General features: G+C 34.7%; 1 protein-coding gene across 2 annotated transcripts in view; it reads right to left on the bottom strand.

The window, feature by feature from the left end:
- Positions 1–17,704, bottom strand: part of RB195_017144 (uncharacterized protein) — a gene marked incomplete at both ends in the record, with an annotated part of 77,063 nt that extends 59,359 nt beyond the window's left edge. Inside the window, one exon of one of the 2 annotated variants that reach the window (XM_064184005.1) lies at positions 17,533–17,704. In XM_064184005.1, the coding sequence (XP_064039885.1) occupies positions 17,533–17,704 (172 nt within the window). Of the gene's footprint in view, positions 1–17,395 lie in introns of those variants that run through there. The other variant, XM_013437820.2, reaches the window with a different exon arrangement.
- Between the last annotated feature and the right edge of the window lie 663 nt (positions 17,705–18,367).

Below are 18,367 nucleotides of genomic sequence, written 5' to 3'. Positions count from 1 at the left end.
GAACAGCAAACATTTTCCAAGAAAAAAAAAACAGTAGCGTTGGTCCTTGATGTATCCTTAAGGACAAAAAATTCAGCGGGACAAAAAAAATTACAGCAATACCCAGTGTTTTTGCAAAATTAAAGCAAGTAACATGTCTATTTATACTTAAATCCGAGCAGAACTTGAGAAAATCAGAAGAATGATGGAATAGGTCGATGCCTATACAGAAATTCCTGAAAATTTCGAGAAACTCCTCATAAAACTCTTTTCAACTCTACTTTGTGGCTGTATTTTCCACACAAGAAATTCATCATCACATTTGGGTTTTTTTTGTCAATGTGAGCGTGGAAAATGAGGACTTTCCGGCAATTTGATGAAAAGAAGTAAATTTTTTCATCAATAATCGGATTTTTTCCTGAAATTTTCAACTTGTAGAATAAGAAAAGACCACAAAAAACGAGCCTACGATCGCTAACTATTCGCTAAGGAGCTGAAGGACCTTTAAGATCACAAGGGCGAATTTAGAATCCACCGGTTCACCTCACTGAATTTTCGCTAAATTACCTCTTAACTCTAGGAACTAACTCACATCATAGTGAAATTTATCCTGGGCAAACGAATTCTCCTCAAATATTCCGGAAACTAGAAACAGAATGTATTTTGTAGTCATATTTTATAAATACATAGTTATTAATTTGTGTTTTATTATTTTTTATTTATTTTCAGGCAATTTTTCGAGTGTAAAAATCCAGCAATTCATTTTTGAAATCAAAACAATAAAGATACTAGATTGAAATTGAACGAAACATTAAATAACATCAAGTACGAGAGAATTGTGAATAATCTCCTTTTTGTATTCTTTTTTTTTCTAATTCTAATAAATTTGTGCTTAAGCAGACATGCACTTTATTAATAAACAACTTAGTCTAAATGAAAGTATGTCCTTTAAAGCTTTGTCCAATAAATTTCTCTTCGTTTTCTACTAACACATTTATTTGACTGTAATGCAAGAACAACGCCATCTAAAGGAATTTTTTTGGGAATTTTTCCTGGATCTGATTTTGAAAAAGTTCAAGAACTAACAGAAAACGTATAATAATTCCAACGAAAAAAATCAGTAGAGAATTTAGAGTTACTGAAACTCTAAATAGTAAAGCGCTGAGTAGAGAAACCCTAAATGGTGCGTTTGCAACCTATACACCAGAATTGACGACAAAAAAAATGATATTTCTGCTACAGGTTCCCGGATAAGATGGCATCTAATGTAATCTACAGCAGTATGTGATTGCGGAATAAGTGCATTAGGTACCGTATGCTTAAATTGTGGCCTTGGAAAATGCAACAAACGCTAGTCACCAAAATGTGTGGGGTATCGAGGTGTTGTCCATTAAAATCAGATTATGAACAAAATTCTCGGAAAAAATCAACAGTTGCTGTTTCAACCAGCGTGTGGTTACAGAATTAGTGAACTAGTTACCGTACACTTAACTTGTGAACCACGAAGTTTCTGGAAGTTCCCATATGCGCTTGGCTACCGAAATCCGTGGGGTACCAGCGTGTGACCTACGCGGTTATAATCAAATTTAGAAGAAAACTTTCACAAAATCACATTAGTTACAGAAAGTTTAACTATAATTTGCTTGAAAAAAAATCCACATTTAGATCTATCATGATGACGTCATAAACGAATCCTCGCAGTTGTGTTCTGGATTTGATGCTAAATGTGGCAGGAGATTTCAATAATACGATGATGCAGCGATCGCCAGTAGAAAATCCTCGAAACGCGCTCCTATACGCTTAACACGCTAATCCTTTCCAGAAATACTAGAAATGTTCGGATATAACCAGGACAACAAATACGAGGATACGTAAGCAGAATTTTGAACCGGTTCCCAGAATGTTAATTGGTAGAAAAAAATTCTCGAGTAGAAAGATTGATTATTCCAATAAAATTATAGAGAATCGCATGTTTTCTTGAGCACTTTTAGGATTCTGAAAATGATTTGATGACGGTTTTATTTCAAAAATAGAAATTTTGGGAGAAATTCCTCTTTATCCAAAAATCCGTGATTGGAAAGAGAATTAGCAAAAGTTGTTGATGCAATTATGATCTAATTTACTTCAGTAAATCTAACTGAATCAAGAAAGTGTACGGTAGTAAGCAGATATAAATAATGGTGAGAAATGAGTCGATATAAGCGGTGACAAAAAATGTATATCAAGTAAACAAGTAAATTTAACTTTTTGTAACTGTAACTTTTATAGCAATAGGCAAAGATAAACAGAATAACTTTCTTTATTCTTCTCTTTTTCTTTCTTTATTTCTTCATCTTTCCTTTTCTTTATCTGGTATATTCAAAAGAGTAATTTGTAGTGGTTGTAACAAAACCAGATAATTTTTTTCTTCTATTCTTTTTCTTTTTCTCTTTCTCTTTCTTTAATGTTTTCTTTCTCTATAAACCAGTTAAATTTTTTTTTGGATGAGTCCTGAAAGTCTAATTAAAATCTAGCCGAACTAGTTTTAAAAAACTAACAAAAAAATAAAAGTTAACCTTCAATTGTATCTTTTCAAAAATGTGCACAGTTTTGGTTATTAGACCCTAATTAGTGATTATCTTCCGGGTCGTGGACAAGGAAATATTCGTGGAGAGAAGAAAAAAAAACTCATTAGTACGCCGTGGCCGTGCCAGACAAACTCGTACTCGTACAAGTTCGGAAGCATTCCCAGACAACTTATTCCGTCCGTTGGTGGCCGCTTGATTGTTGGTCGAATGATTGCCGCCGCTTCCAATGCCGATAGCCGTTGCGACTGAAGCCTTTCGAAGAAGGAAATGAGGAACCGGGAACTATCGCCGCCATATAACATGTTTATTTATTTATCCACTTATTTATTTATTCATTAGAATCTCTCCGGAGCTAATTTATCCGCTGGGATTTTCATTCGGATTAGAAAAGAATACAAAAAAAACTTTTCTAGAACATTCACGTCTCAGGAAACGTGACGCGCTGCGAAATCAATCACTTAACCCTATGCGGTTCATAATTTTTCCTCAATCCATAAATCTATCCATTTACTTATTAAAATCAACGAAAAGACCAAGCTATTCTGGAGAGATGAAAAACTACCGTGAAAAATATTATAAGAAATGAATTAATAAGATATATCAATTGTTTTCTCTAGGTCATAGGGGAAAATGACGCTTTGCGACATAATTAACGCAATCCGTCACACAAGTCAGACTTTTTCTCGATAGTAAGATTATCTGTTTTTTTAGGGCCATCGAAAATGTTGAAGTAATCTAAGAAAATTAACAAAAGGGAATTTGGAATTCCATTCCACATTTGCGTTCGCGAAAACGTGACGCATTGCAACACATATAACGCAGCCCGTCGTAACTAGACTTTTTCTTTATTCGTCACAGATTAGGAGTTTTTTAAACTTTATTTTTGAGGTTTTTTACGAGAATTTTTTCAGCTAGGCATTGGTGTGCAAAAGTCAAGGAATACTACAGCGTTCTCCGCATTTGCCGCACAAATTGTTCGGAAAAATAGCCGCCGGCTCGGCGGTCGCCGTCTGTGCTCCGTCGCTTATTAACCGATCGCATTTAGTCGTTAGTATGCTCACTGAGGTATAACTAAGACCAAGCAACGGGGTTCAACGAAGACTGAGTTCTCAGCCAATTTATGAGGGATCGTATAGCAGCAACTGCTGCTATTGTTCCCTATTCAAAAACCTGATAGACCAATAAATAACTACGGCTTTTGAATTAACGACGAGAATACATTTTTCTCCGGAAAAAAAACAGAAAATTCAAGAGCATATGGGGGAAAATGTGGTCCTCTAACTGTTTGTACGACAGTGGGAATCCTGGATAGGCTTCACGATGAAATAAGTGTTTTTTACATCTTTTTTTACATCAAAACCAGCTTCTCCTGAGTTTATAATTTAGGTATACGGTATCCACTAATCCACTAATTCTACACTTGTAAAAATCTTGTACTGCTGTAAGAAATTACAAATTAGAAAACTGTTTCACGCTTCGTCGCTGCTCGAACACTCTCAAGTTTAAAATTCGAGTCATGTGCATGCATCAGAGCGGAAATTTCCGTGAAATTCCTTGAATTGTGTGCAATTTGTGGAATTACAGAACGCACGCAATCCGATATGGAATCACATTTCCGACAGATTTCTTCAGCGTAATAAAATTTCCATACGGGGCCAAAAAATTCCTCTGTTTTGTCAGGGGAATTTGGGAAATCTCATACGAAAAATCGGGAAACTATGTTAGAGCTGTGACGATGCCGAAAAACATGTGATTTTCGGTGCAATCACGGAATATCTGCAAAGTCGCAGCAAAATCACATAATAATTTTTTAGCATTGTATTCTTTATTACAGTTATTTAGTGAATTTGTTGTTTGTAACCAAAAAAAAAGTTGATGTACACATTTATTTACGTTTCAACTTCGTGCGTACATCAATTAAAGCGGCGTTTATACTCTAGGGATTACTGTAAGCTATTTTCATCATCATCAGTCCTTTAAGATCATCCAAATGAACAAAGATTAATCAGCGAATTCCATTGAAGCATGTGCTTCTGACGTTTGCCTCATTACCTTATTAGTAGGTCGCCTGATTCAAGGAACAAAGAGCAGAGCACAAAATATCCTTAGACAATTTGCAGGTGTATTTTATTTTTGCAAGTGTATTCTTGGATTATCCCTGAGGAGAAGAAAAAACCGAAGAAAAAACAGTAAAATTCGATTTCCTCATTTCGTTGAAAATCAAGAGTCGTTCAGAGTTTCAAGAATTTTTTTCTCTTCTTTTTTTTGACGTGCAAAGAACTGGCAACGTAGACGTGACTTGTGTTGCTTTACATCATTTCCTGAGGGATTGTCGGAGTTTTCCGCATGAATTTGGTTGTTGATTGAAAGTACAGTAGTCTAATAAGGGATAAAATACGGTAGTAGCAAATTATATTCAGGAACTAAAATCGAAAGTGGAAGAAAAACGAAAAACTCAGCTCAGAGCCCCGATAAAATAAGTAGTAAATAAAGTTAGTTAGACAAAATAAAGCATGGAAAGCGGTAGAATTTTTAAATTCTCCGCGAAATATATTTTCTACGGTGTTTTTGGGTCATTAATGTTTTTTGGCACTCATTGAGCGTAATAAATAAATGAATAAATCTATTTTTAATATCTCCGTTTCCTTTAGCGGAGGAAGAGAATTTACTGGAAAATCCGAGATCCAGAGCTAAAGACTGAAGCTCGTCATGAACGAGGAACTAAAAATCGAAGAGAAATCCTCTTTGCAAGCTTTCACCGCACGAATATATCCGCAAAATCCTTTCTGACCTCAATGAGTGCGTTATTCTTAGAGAGCGAAACCCTTGCTCGTCGTAAAAAATCAGCACGCTAGAAGCCCTATTTGACCCATACGACGGGGTTTTGATGCGTTTCCACAAACCCTTGAGATTTCGGCGAAAATTGTGAGCTAGAACTATTTAAATACTAAGTGACGTTTTTTAATAATTTGAATAAGTATAAACGAAATTCTCTTCACGTTACGATTCGATAAATTGCAGTGCTGGTTTAATTTTAATAAAAATATTCTTCAAATTCTGCTAATCCACAGGAGCTAATCTGTATACCTGCTTATTTATTCATTATCTTTTTAAATTTTATATTTTTATTACTTATCTATTTATTACTCTGGCTTTTTCTAAACTTTTATATGAAGTTTAATTCCTCTTAGTTCCTCTTTAATTCGTATTTATAACTCTAGCTATTTTTTTCAGAATTTGATTAAAAGTTTGATTTTTCTGGAATAAAATAAAAGTAGTAACAAATTTAAGTGTGTTCTCGGAGCAAGTGAATTTCTCTAGAAAAATATCCGCTACTGTTGCGGACTCTATTGGTGGTTTCAATCTTGTCTCATCGGAGGACCTGGAGGAGGAGAGAGATTTCCAGAATATTTACTCAACAATTCTTCAGGGATCTAAAGTTTCCAGAAAAAAAGCACTGAAGAATGAAATCAAATTCAGTTGAATTATGATATGATAAGTTATGATTTTGTAAAAATGTAGAAATGAAGGGTTGCGATAGCTAAGGAGGTCAAGGAATATTCCGGAACTTTTTCTTGCTCAGATACAAAACGTCATAAAGGAAGTGTTATGTGAGGGCAGGTGAAAACAGCACCCGCACGCTGCTGACAATGTTTAATGGTTACCGAGTAAACTTAAGTTATTTTCAGCTCGTATCAGTCACCTCCGCCGGTTTTTCTCAGCCAAATATCGTCTCTAAGCAAACATTGCAGCAGCTAAAGTCTGTGGAAGTGCTAGACCACAAATCATCGGGGAGAAAACCACTGGGAAAAGAATTTTTCATGTCACACAGATAAGAATATCCCAGCCATCGAAGAAAAGTGTTTGCAGAGAGAAATTTGCAAAATTCTCTATACAAGTGTCTCCAACGTTACATTTGTTACGAAATCTTATTAAAGAAATAAAGATATAATTTGTGGGAATTTTCTGGATGGTGCCGCGAAATTTTTTCCTTATGGATCTGGGTCGACGTAGCTCTTTTGTCATGGATTCAGCCTCACTGGGACCTTCTTCTCTGAAGGAAGGTTTCAATCTCGGAAAAATCTCGTACCTGGTATCCACAAGAAATTAAAAGGATATCAGGCGTAGTGTGGAATGTATAGATTATTTTAAAAAAACAGTTGTAGATCAGATAGTTCACTAAATATCATAAAATATCAGATGAAATCTTCACCAAACTTTGTTCTGCTATGTTACCGTATTCGGAAATGTCACTAGGAAATTTCTTTTCTAACATGGAAATAATAAAGGAACCTTTAGACCCTATATATATCCTATCCTTCAGGATCCATAAATTTGTTATCCATAAATCCAAAAGAAGAAAGCACTTCTCCTAATACTTTTATCCCAAGCGGAAAAAATTGCTGCTTCAACATTTAAATTTTCTTTCCCTTCTTTTTTTCCTGGAAAATTTCCTAGTATTAAGCATTGGAATCAAAGGAAAACTCTTCAAAAAGCTCCTGGAAACTCGAGATTTCATTGAAATCCTTTTCAAATTCTAACATAAAAGAGCTGTTAGTAATTTTCAATATGATTTGAGTCCAAATTCATTCAAAATGAATACGTTCGAAATTTGAACAAGAATTTTTTTGGCGTGATGTGGAAATTTCCAGATGAAAGTCAACTCTTTGAAGAACTTTTCCAGGTCGGCACTCAAAAAAAGTGCGGGAGAAAATTTGCAAAGCACCCACAAAGCTTCCTTGCTGCTACAAAGCGAACTAAGTTCAATCCAGAAATTTTCCGGGGTTAAAAATCATTGTTGATTAGGAGATGAGCCCATGAATGTTTTGTCAACATAACTAATGGAGTGTGTGCTTCAAACTGGTGCCATATAATAAAAGTTTCTTCATCCACTCAAATCATGGATTTTTCTCTTATGGAGAATTAAAAAAATGAAAGAAATTTTCAGGATCTCTTAGTTAAATTGACTCGACTTCTCTTTGTGCACTAAATTCTTATTTCCTAATTTGGAGAACGATCTTAAACGATCACGCTCAGAAAGAGGGAACGGTGTAGGTCAAACGTGCACAGTCACTTTTTTGGATTCGATTTCGTTTCAAACGGATGAACATCCGTAAATGTTAGGTTTGCACTGTTCTGGAGTCATTTTGTGATTGCACAAAAAATCCAAGCTTTTTGAGATGACATCTTTAACATATCCTATTGCAAAAAGAACAAAACGAACATATAATAAAAATTTCGAAAAAATGCTAAATTAGAACGCCATTAAAAACTCTGAAGCGCCGTCACCAAGAAGTAAATCCTAAGCCTGGATCACAGATCTAACCTGAACACATCCATAAAATAAAGCTGTGGATGAACTGGGCGGTACATCTTAGCCCTGGGACCCCAACCCTATGAAAAATGATTCTTTTATGAGACCAAAACATCTGTATGTACGTAAGACAGCGACGAATACCACCGTTTGGAGGAAAACATCATAAAATCCATTTGGGACCCGTGCCAGACATCTTAACAGCGCGCAGAAATTGGAGACATTCACGATAAAATGCGTCGATAATGCAAAAACAATAGCATCGTGTCAAACATCAAAGTGGACGGATGTGGTGAAATCCAGGATAAGGATCCAGGGAAATTTCCGCCTGTGGAGAACTGACACGAAAATATCTGTTCACACGAAAAACACGTGACGTGGTAAAGAATGTCTTTGCCTTCACATTACCCCCGTATAGTGTTAGCTATCCTCTGTTTGTCCTCGGCACTCACACTTCCACTTGAGTATCACATCGCATGTCACTCACTATACGTATACTGTAGACAAGCGTTGCGCTGCGAAAAAAAAAAAGTCCAGAAATTAACGTTCGATATATTTCTTGTACGCAGTATTTTCGACTTTTTTTATTAGTATTTATTTTAGTATTTATTTTTTCATTTGCGATAGCTCAAAGTGAAAGTACAAGAATTCCTCCTCGAGACAATTATTTTCCACAAGTTCTCCTGTTTGGTTTTTCTTTTTCGCGACAATGTCACCACTATGCTTACAGAAGAATTTTGGGAATTAAAAAAAAATCGTTTAGATGGGACTTAAACTGTTACGGCAATTTTTAGCACTAACATTTAACTGATCCCCTGATTAAGAGAAGATAAACATACAAATTACATACATACACGTATTAATGTTTTTAAAGACGTGTGAACTTTCTAAGTGGGCGGAGCCTGACCGTCTTACTATTGGCTGGACTCATTAATCCTACAAATGTTGAGAGTTGGCCGAATTTAGTAGAAGAAACATTTTCACTCCTTCCAGGAATGAAGCGAAAACGAGGATTTCAGAAGAAAAGGAGACCCATAAGCCTAACTTTTTTCTTTTTTTTTCAATTTTCAATTTTCTTGGAATCTAGTTCCACAAATGTTAGTGAGGACACTTTGAGAAATATAAAACTCAGAAACGAAAAAAAAAAAAAGTTTTCTCATTTAAACAGAAAACAGGCGAACAGAACTGAAACCACGTAGATGCAGATCAGAAGAAATCAGCTAAGGCTCCTAGGAAATCAAATAGTTGCAGGGAAGAAAATTTTCTGGAAATCTTACATTTCGTCAAGAATCAAAATTCTCATAAATAGAACATCACTTTTCTGGAGAAGAAAAATTGAATTATGTCCTCATACAAAATGTACACATTACAAATCTGAAGATTTTTTTTAGTGAAACAAAAACACCCGCTTTGTTCTTCTAAAAAAAACTGAAAATGTAGTACATTGAAAAGTACAGCGGGTACGGTGGGCGAAGAAAAATCTTTTCAAGAATCCAGAGAAGTGGGAATTTTTGCGGTGGTGATAAAAACAGTCATGATAAATTGCTTGCCATTTTCAATTTATCACCAATGAATCATCCGTAAAACGATTCCGTGGTGATAAAACTGCATGAAAATAACAACACGGAAGAGGGGACCGAAGTTTCTGGAATGGAATAAATTCTCCTCCGCTGAAGCTGCATAACATATGCATAAATCATATTTCATGGGATTTCATTCGCATTTATCATAAGGGAAAACGAGACGAATTTTTTGCATGAATCTTTCACAAAAACGTTTCTCCCGTTTCTAGAATTTAGGGAATTTTCGAAGGATTATGTCATCCACTTAAAATCTCTGTTCGTTCACTTTAACTACAGCGTTATTCCAGGATTTTTTTTTTTTGGAACCAGTAATGAAAGAGTTTTTCGAAATTTGCTCCCCGATATCAATGTCATACGAATATTTGTCAAATTCTAAAAATTAGTTCACCTGTGAAAATTAGTTCTTAATAACTTAATTTCCTCAATTCAATTAGAATAATTTTTATAAATTGCACTATTTTTCGTTCGTTTTCGTCAACGTTCAAAGTTTACGGTGTTCTCTCCACATGTTTTTGTGAAGCATTTTCCAACCCAGTTCAGAAGTCAAAAACTGTTTAATTTTTATTCCTAAAAATAATTAAATTTTCATGAAGGAATAGGGTGAGAAACGCTAAGAAACCCTGTTTATTATCCATTACAGCACCATTTACTATTACGTCCAGGGTTCTTATTTGTACTCAAATATAATTTACAGTAAAAAAAAACTTTGTTCTCAAAATAATACCAGAATTTAATGGTCTACATTAAAAAAAGAGTTCTTAGCAACTAAAGTTTTTGGATATTTCTGAAAAAAAGGATCACGAACATCCAAAAGCCACAATAAAAACAAACGTTTTACATAGATTAACACAGATTTCAATGATTAAAATTTTAGAGAAAGAGTTTTTAGAGAAAAATCATCTGTGAAATCGTGGAGGGATTTGTGGATTTTGATTTTTTTTAGAGTGAATACTGACACACTGAGTCATCCGCTTGTTCCGAATAAAACTGAATTATTAGTAAGACCTATTGATTTTGGTGAAATTGGTAAAAAAAAAATTCCTTTAAATCCAATATAATGTGTCCAATGTTATCGATTACTACAAGAAATTTGTCTCTAATTTTGTCAAAGAAAAAATCCAATCACACCGTGAAAAAATCCCGAAAAAAGTAATTTTTTAGGCAAGTCTTGGTCATACAAAATAAATCTATAAATATCCTTCAGTGTTTTTGTTGATTGCAGCTGAACTGAAAGCTACTATGCTCCAAAGCGAATCGTTTGACCCAAATCTAATAAGGGTAATTTTAAGCGAAAGCTCCAGAGGAAAAACAGAATTCACCAACACAAATGTCGAGCGATTAATCAGTCTGAAAGCTAAAATTGCCTTCATTTTGAAATCATTCTGAATTATATCCAAGGCCACAAATAATAGCGCCGTAAGCGCTGTGGATACGGTATTAGTCTCGTTTATATGGGGCAATTAAATAGCTCCAACGAATGAAAAACTCCAATTAAATGAAACGAATGTACTTTAAAAAATAAAAAAGCGCTTGCCATCTCTTTTTTTTTTGTTTTCCTTTTTCTTGCTCATCAAACAGCTTCAAACTGCCATCGTACAGTTGTTTTTAAAAGAGAAGTATTTCAGGGAAATAATTGCCTCAGGGGAGAATTTTAGTGGTTTTCTCTTTGCCCGAAAAAAAAATCGCCCACTATTCAGACACGACTGGTAGGGTGAGCTCACTTTGCGGCGTGGAAAGAGTATACGAACCGGGATTGGATTACAAGTTTACGCAAACTTGCACAATTCGGGGATCTCACCAGTTGAAAACCGATACCGATGAGATCACGCAAACTTACACAACATATCGGATTTCACTACATCGATCTCTAGAAAGAAATACAGCTATTTTGGGTAAAATTACTGAAAATAGTCCCAGATTTATTACAAATACTAAAAATTATTTTATAAAATGAAAGATTTGCTCGAAATCCTGCAGAGGTCTGAAAAATTCTTTTAGACCAACTCATTTACTTAATTTTACTTAATTACTTAATTAATTACTTCATTTACTTTACTTACTCATTCCGTTAAAATTTGCACCATTACAAGTTCAAAGGAAAAATCTTTGAAGAAAAAAATGTAATAAGGATTTCCCATAGAGTTTAAAAGATCCACGAAAGTTATAAGAGCTCATTATAGCTCATTTACCAGCGGTTTGTAGGTATAAAATTAAAATTATTGAATTATTTATTAACTAAAATATTGAACGTTCAAAACGTTGAAAAATTTTCACTTTCTTCTTCTACTTTTCTGCAGAAGGAAAAGTTGATTTTGTTGGGAAAATGATGCAAAATTGATCCATACATGATGCGATCGATAATGCTACAAAATCGTACAGTTTCTAGAAATAATGACAAATCTTACAGTACTACCAGCCCCAGACGCACTCAACATTTAATGCAAACATCATTTCAATTTTCAGGGGAAAAAAAGCAGAGCACATTTTCCAAGCAGCTGGCTCATTATGCAAAATCCACCTTGCGTCGAAATGAGGTATGTAGCAAATTTTAGTAGAAAAAAACTATTTTTAGACATGAAAATCTCATGGAGTTGCGAATAAATAGCTGGTTAAGACTCAATAATAATCTATTATTAATTTCGACGTTGTTGATGTTTGAAATCTTGCTAAATGGGGCCCGACGAGAGAGGTAAGGGATCAAAAACTATGAGGGATTTTTGATGAACCACGTGACATTTGATGGTAAGCGTGAACTGGACGAGTTATGCTGCGGACTGGACGGGCTACGATGAGGACTGGACGAGTTATGATACAGGATGGACGAGTTATTTATCTCGGAGCGAATACAAATTCTTCTCCTAAAAATTCCCTGATTTTAGTCCTCTCATCGAATTTTTTTCCTCACTTTCAATGAATTTCGTTCTTAAAAAAATCGTTTATAAACTCAGTTTACCAATAATACACAAAATCACAGCATTTCAAGAAATTTTCACGTGATTTTCACATTCTATGAGAGTATTGACGTGTTCAAGCAATCAAAAAAAAGTTCCGAGAACTCGTCTATTGTGTTCGAAGTTTTAGAAGGGATCAAAGAAACGTTTGCAAGGAATTCTTCGTAAATCATGTTAAAGTTGAAGACAGAGCACACTATGTGATCAACTTCACGGATTTTTTCTTGATTCGGACGAGTTATCTCTGTCTCTCTGATCTAGACAAAAACCATGTGAAGTAGAGACTCAACTGAAAACCTGCCACGAATATGACAGCTGATGATTAAAATTTAAATTATTTCACAAAATTAATAGCAACATATTTAGATTATAAAGTAAACAGAACTATAGTTGCAACATATTCAACGTTTAAAGGACGAGAATCTTCATAAATGTTGCCTTTAAATTATTTTTTTTTCAATCACACTATTATTTAAAAGAAATTTTGCGGTTTTTTTTTTCAGGGAAAACGCGGCGAAAAAAATCCACACATTATTTGTGTTTTTTCTCCTTTAAATTTATGATATCCCAGTTTCTGCTATATCAACTTCTGTTTATTGTTTCAAATTGTTGAATAGGGAACAATTCTCGCATAGTTTAACACTTATACTACGCAAGCAAGTATGGATTTCCCTTCAAAATTTAAAGGATTCTTTAAATTTTTAAAATGAGATTTATGGCGAACATTTCTAAGAATAAGTACGTATATGGCGTACGTACACATATATTATCAAATTCGAGAACTGAGGTGAGCAATATTTTTAAAAAGTAAATACGAAAGCAGATTAAGCTAGAGTAGACACGAACCTTTTACAAAAAATTATGTCCCTCCACAAAATTCCAGAGAACAAAAATTTGCGCGTTCTTGTATTGTAAAACCAATAACGTTGCAATAAATCTCAAATATGTGTTTTTTTTGCATCGCAACGCTCGTTTTAGACCTTCATGGATTACGATAACACCACAGACGAGCCCATTTATTTAAATCCGGGCTTACCGGAAGTATGTACTCAGGAATGCCTTCATACTTCAGCGATAAGCCGCTGTGCAAGACATTTAACTGTGATTCTCATTTGAATAAATTATCGATTAATCACGATTTGAAGGCAGCACCATGTTACGAACCTAACGATACTGAGATCATTTTCTTGATGAAACCTCGACATTCTGAACTGGAACCCCCGTCCAACCAACGATGCAACTTATTACACGTGTGATCTCGTCTACCTAACGATGCAACTTATTACATGACGAAAGCGAGCAACTACTTCTTGTCCAATGCCAGGGTGTCAACAAATATAACTCAAATAAACGATAGTAGCCGCAGTTTCTGCAAAACCACGTCGCAATCGAATTCCATATTTCTATCATCCGTAGTAAGTTGCATCGTTAGACGATGTGATCACGAGGCGTTTTCACACGCTATTTTCTGGATGCGAGAGAGACAAAGTGAACGTAATCACGCTCATATTCATGAAGTACACCTCCACCTTTTCATGTAGAGATCCAACATCGTCAATTCTGTGATATGCTGTCTTTAAGATATGATCGATATTTTCCCGAAATAATGTTGAGAACTAAGGAAATCTTCGACAACATCCAAAATATCTTTGCATTTCTCCCTTATCGAATAAGTTATCGTACGGCAGTAGAAAAGTAATCCAGAAGTATAGTAGTACTACATAACTTCAAGGAAAAAATCTGCTTCACACCGTGACTGCCGCGTGACCCACCGGTGGGTCACGCCGTTGTCATTAAACAATCGGATGGCACCGGTATATCACTCTTCAAAAATGACGGTTATCTCTTACAGAAACGTAAGTGGGCCGCATTTTTTCACAAATCCTATAAAATAAGTTTTTCTTCCGAGAGCTCAAACATAAAAAAGTGTAATTTTGCTTTTTTTTGGCCATTAGGTGTTATTAAATTGCAGCTTAAACTGTTTTGAGTCACAAATTTTTGAGTCGGAGTGCTAATTTCTCTTCCTTTCGCAAAAATCACTATCCAGCGAGTTCTGGAACCGTTGAGATTCTATTGTCGACTTTATGGAACACGTGTTATGTTCTCTTTTTTATAATAATGTACAGTGCTTCAAAATAGTAAAAAGCTGAGCTTTTTCAACCACCTGGAACATTTTTCCTTTTTTCCAGTCTTCGCCTCCTCCTCAATCATTTTTTCTCAGCCATTTCCGCTCAATATTTACATTCTTCACTTAATCAGCTGAATATTTAACGAATGAATAAGTCTATTATGATGTATTTCGTGAGAAATAGAAGATTTCTCATCAACTTCTTCACTTCTTAGACTATTTTTCAGGAGAAAATGTATAATGAACGCAATGGGAATGCTGTCAGAATTTTCTTAAACAGCAAGCGCAGAGAATCAATTTTTTTCTGACCTCTCTTCTTTTTTTTTTCGCCATGGAGAGCTCCAAAGCTGCCTTTCAAATGCAAAAACAAGGAAAAGAGTGGACCTGAACCGCCCTAAAAAACCGGCAAGGATTATATTTTACCATTACCATTAAAAAATCCGTCTTTTTCATGGGGATTGGTCAGAATTTAAATATATTTCGCTACGTTTCGCTACTATTTTAATTCTATACAGAAATCAAGGAATCAAGCTAAAAATGTTTATATATGTTAATTTTATTTAATAACTTTATCAACAATTTTCTTAATATTTGAAATTCTTATTTTCTTGATGGTAAGCATGAAAAATCGTGAAAGAGCTAACAGGAATAATCGAAAAAGAAGTAACAGGAATAATAATAATATCTAACAAGAACGATCGTAAATAAAGTGCATTTCTACCGTAATCACTTTTCAATTATTGCTTACATCATTTTGCAATAGATGTGCTCTGACAGCACTTTGGCTTAAAGAAAATTTCACCAAATGTCCGTCAATAAGCGAACGAAGGGGAAAAAAATGTAATTTTCATATTCACATTTGATGTGCTCTTTTGAAACATTCGAAGATCTTTTGCACTTTTGCTATGTTCTGGAAAATTCTTCTCCCAATAACGTTTCCGCTTGCAGTTTGTAGCGAAAGATATTAGCAGTTTGCTACAGTTCATAATATGGACAGTTTCAGGGGAAAACCCATCAAAACTATAAAAATTTCTTCAAATTCATTTAAGTCATTTTTTTTGTGAATAGTACTTTCCTAGATAGATGTTCACATTATTATAAACTAATAAAATCTTCTTTACCCTATAATTCAAAAAGTAAACCTTTTTTATCAACAAAATGAGACAAAGGTTACAAAAAAAGAAATTAATAATTCCCCAAATTTTCCCGAGGATCTCCTCCACAATCACTTTTGCAATTGCAGACTAAAGAAAATTATACAGATTTCTTTTTCGAAACGGACATGGTTACATAAAGGTTCCCAAAGTTTTTCTGGAAACTGAGGCATTTTACTCAGCAAAAATATCATACAGAGAAATCCAAAGATTTTTGTTAGAAAAATATTCTATTTTCGCTTTTTTCATGCAAATTTTCATTTTAGAAATGTAGTTGATCTCCGATTTTACTAGAGGTTTTGTATGTGTGTGTGTTCCCACTACAGTACCCCATTACAGATTTGTACAGAACGATACAGATCCTGACCGTAGTACGCTTTGTCAGTCTTGAAAAAAACTAATTTAATCTGATTTCTCCCAAAACCGGCCACATGTTTCAGACGATCACGATCATCAGACGATTACTAACTATCTACCACCTCCATGATTCCTGAACATCGTATAAACTCGTTCATATTTTCAGGACGAAGCGCATAAACTCGTCCACAGCTTTGAGGCGATCGCGTTCATCTCGTCCATTACCTGCGCACACTTGCGTGTGAACTCGTCCATACCTTTCAAATGATCGTTTGTGAACTTGTCTGCGTCCTCTGGACGTTGCGTACAAACACGTCCACATCTTTCGGAAGTTTGCGTGGAGACTTGCCCAGATCAGATTTTCAGATCAATTTCTTTCCCAGAACAGGTCCTTCTTAGATCAATTTTTGATCAGAGGTTTCAAGAATTTTGTTCATGCCCAATAATAGAAGCAAATTAAATAAACTTATTATAATTAGGCTACAATTAATATATAAATCACTTCAAAATATAGTTAACGGTTTGAAATTTGAAACTTGATTAAGTCAGTTTCTTTGAGCTCCGCCCGAGATCATCCCTTCCAAACGGAAACGGACGAGTTTTCCTTCGGAAAAAAACATGTCCCTAGCGAAGTATAGAGGCGCCTGTGGAAAATATCCTTCATTCAAATGGTTCTGTAAAGTGCTCTAGCAGCAGCAATTTATTGCTTACACAGTAATTACTTTCTAGAAAAAAAGCATCGTTCTAGTATTTCATGCAAATATAAAAGTGTACTTTTCTAGGCATATTTATCGCTATTAAAGCACATAATAGGGAAAAAACTAATTTGAAAAATTGAAATTAAATATTTAAAGCCACCTTTGAAACCTATTTCTAATTCCTAGCCTATTATCCATTCGTCTGCGAAAAGTTAAAATTACCAGTTAAAAGAGAATTTGTTTCTTTTTCAATTCTAAAGCATATTTCTCCTCACTTATTGATTAATATGTATTATTTCCAACTCGTTACGAGTGAAAATTTGAAACTTCACCTATGTAAGTTTAAATGCTTGTCAAGTCCTTCTCTACATACATTTACTTATAAAATCAAAGTAAATCCAATGAGGAAATTTTCTCGAGGACTATTCGGATGTAACAAAACAAATTCCATTAATCTATACATTGCTTAGAAGAAAACCCAGAACCTACAAGTAGAAAAATAATTTTTGGAAAGAAAAAACCTTATTATTACCTTAAAAATTTATTACCATTACCTTACCTTAAAACTATTACTATTACTTCACCTTAAAAACATCTATTATTTACTATGTGTGGGTGTATTACTGGATTCTGTTTTATTTTCATTTATTCCCACTTTTATTTCTCATCTGGTAATGTTCTCAGCATCTTTACCAGCTAAAAATTGTCTTAGGATCAGATGATTATTATTTCTTCTATTTTCGGAATTTTTTCCCGCCATTTCCAGCCCACAACAATCCCAGAAACCAACTGGAAACCAACCGAATCGTTTTTTTCTTGCTGTCTCGCCTTTCCATAAGACGACCGGCCGTGATTTCCCGTTCATTCCTCGGTGAAATTCTCGATACAGATGCGAATGATGATGAAGACCGTTGTTACCCATACTGAATCCGCCGAGCAGCAACGGATCGTGCTTCTCCTTATCGCCCCACATCTACAAGTTCGTTGAATGTGATAGCAGTGCGGGAACGGGAACGAATCCGAACGGGAATCAGCGACATAATGATTTTTCTTTTAAATGGGAGCAACCGAAACAGGAAGCGAAGAGAAGAAAAGAATGAGATTGAGAAGGAAGGAAGTGAGAGCGTTGATGAAGACAAGACGAAGAAGAAGGAAGAGATCAAAGAAGAAATCAATATAGAAGGAGATAAGAGAATAGTCTACACGTGTCCATGTAAATGATGTGTAAAACAGATCCCAGGATGAATTCAGGGATTTCTAACAAGTATGGTATATGTCAGGAAAATTTTCCAAAAACAACTGAATCGAGTACATATTACCAGGATGAGACTGGAATTTCAAAACTGCAAACTTGCCAGAAATTATGTGTAGTACAACATTGGGACTTTAAAACCACAAAAATCGATTAGAAATTTGAAAAAATTTCTTAAGGAGGCGAAGTGTAGATTTAATAATAATTTTGAGAGTGCTTTCCAAGAACTTTTGCTGGAATACGAACAAAGAATGACTAGAGAAAATAATAGAAAAAGTAAAAAATAATTAACATTGATAATTCAAAAAGGAATAATAACCACGCTATTATTCGAAGAACAAGAATATTGGTAGGGAAAAAAGTTCAAGAGTAGAGCGAATGCGG

Source organism: Necator americanus, chromosome II, assembly GCF_031761385.1.
Source record: "Necator americanus strain Aroian chromosome II, whole genome shotgun sequence".
Classification (NCBI taxonomy): Eukaryota; Metazoa; Nematoda; class Chromadorea; order Rhabditida; family Ancylostomatidae; genus Necator; species Necator americanus.
The sequence above is the reverse complement of the archived record's forward strand: the minus strand, read 5'-3'. Positions and strand labels throughout refer to the sequence as shown.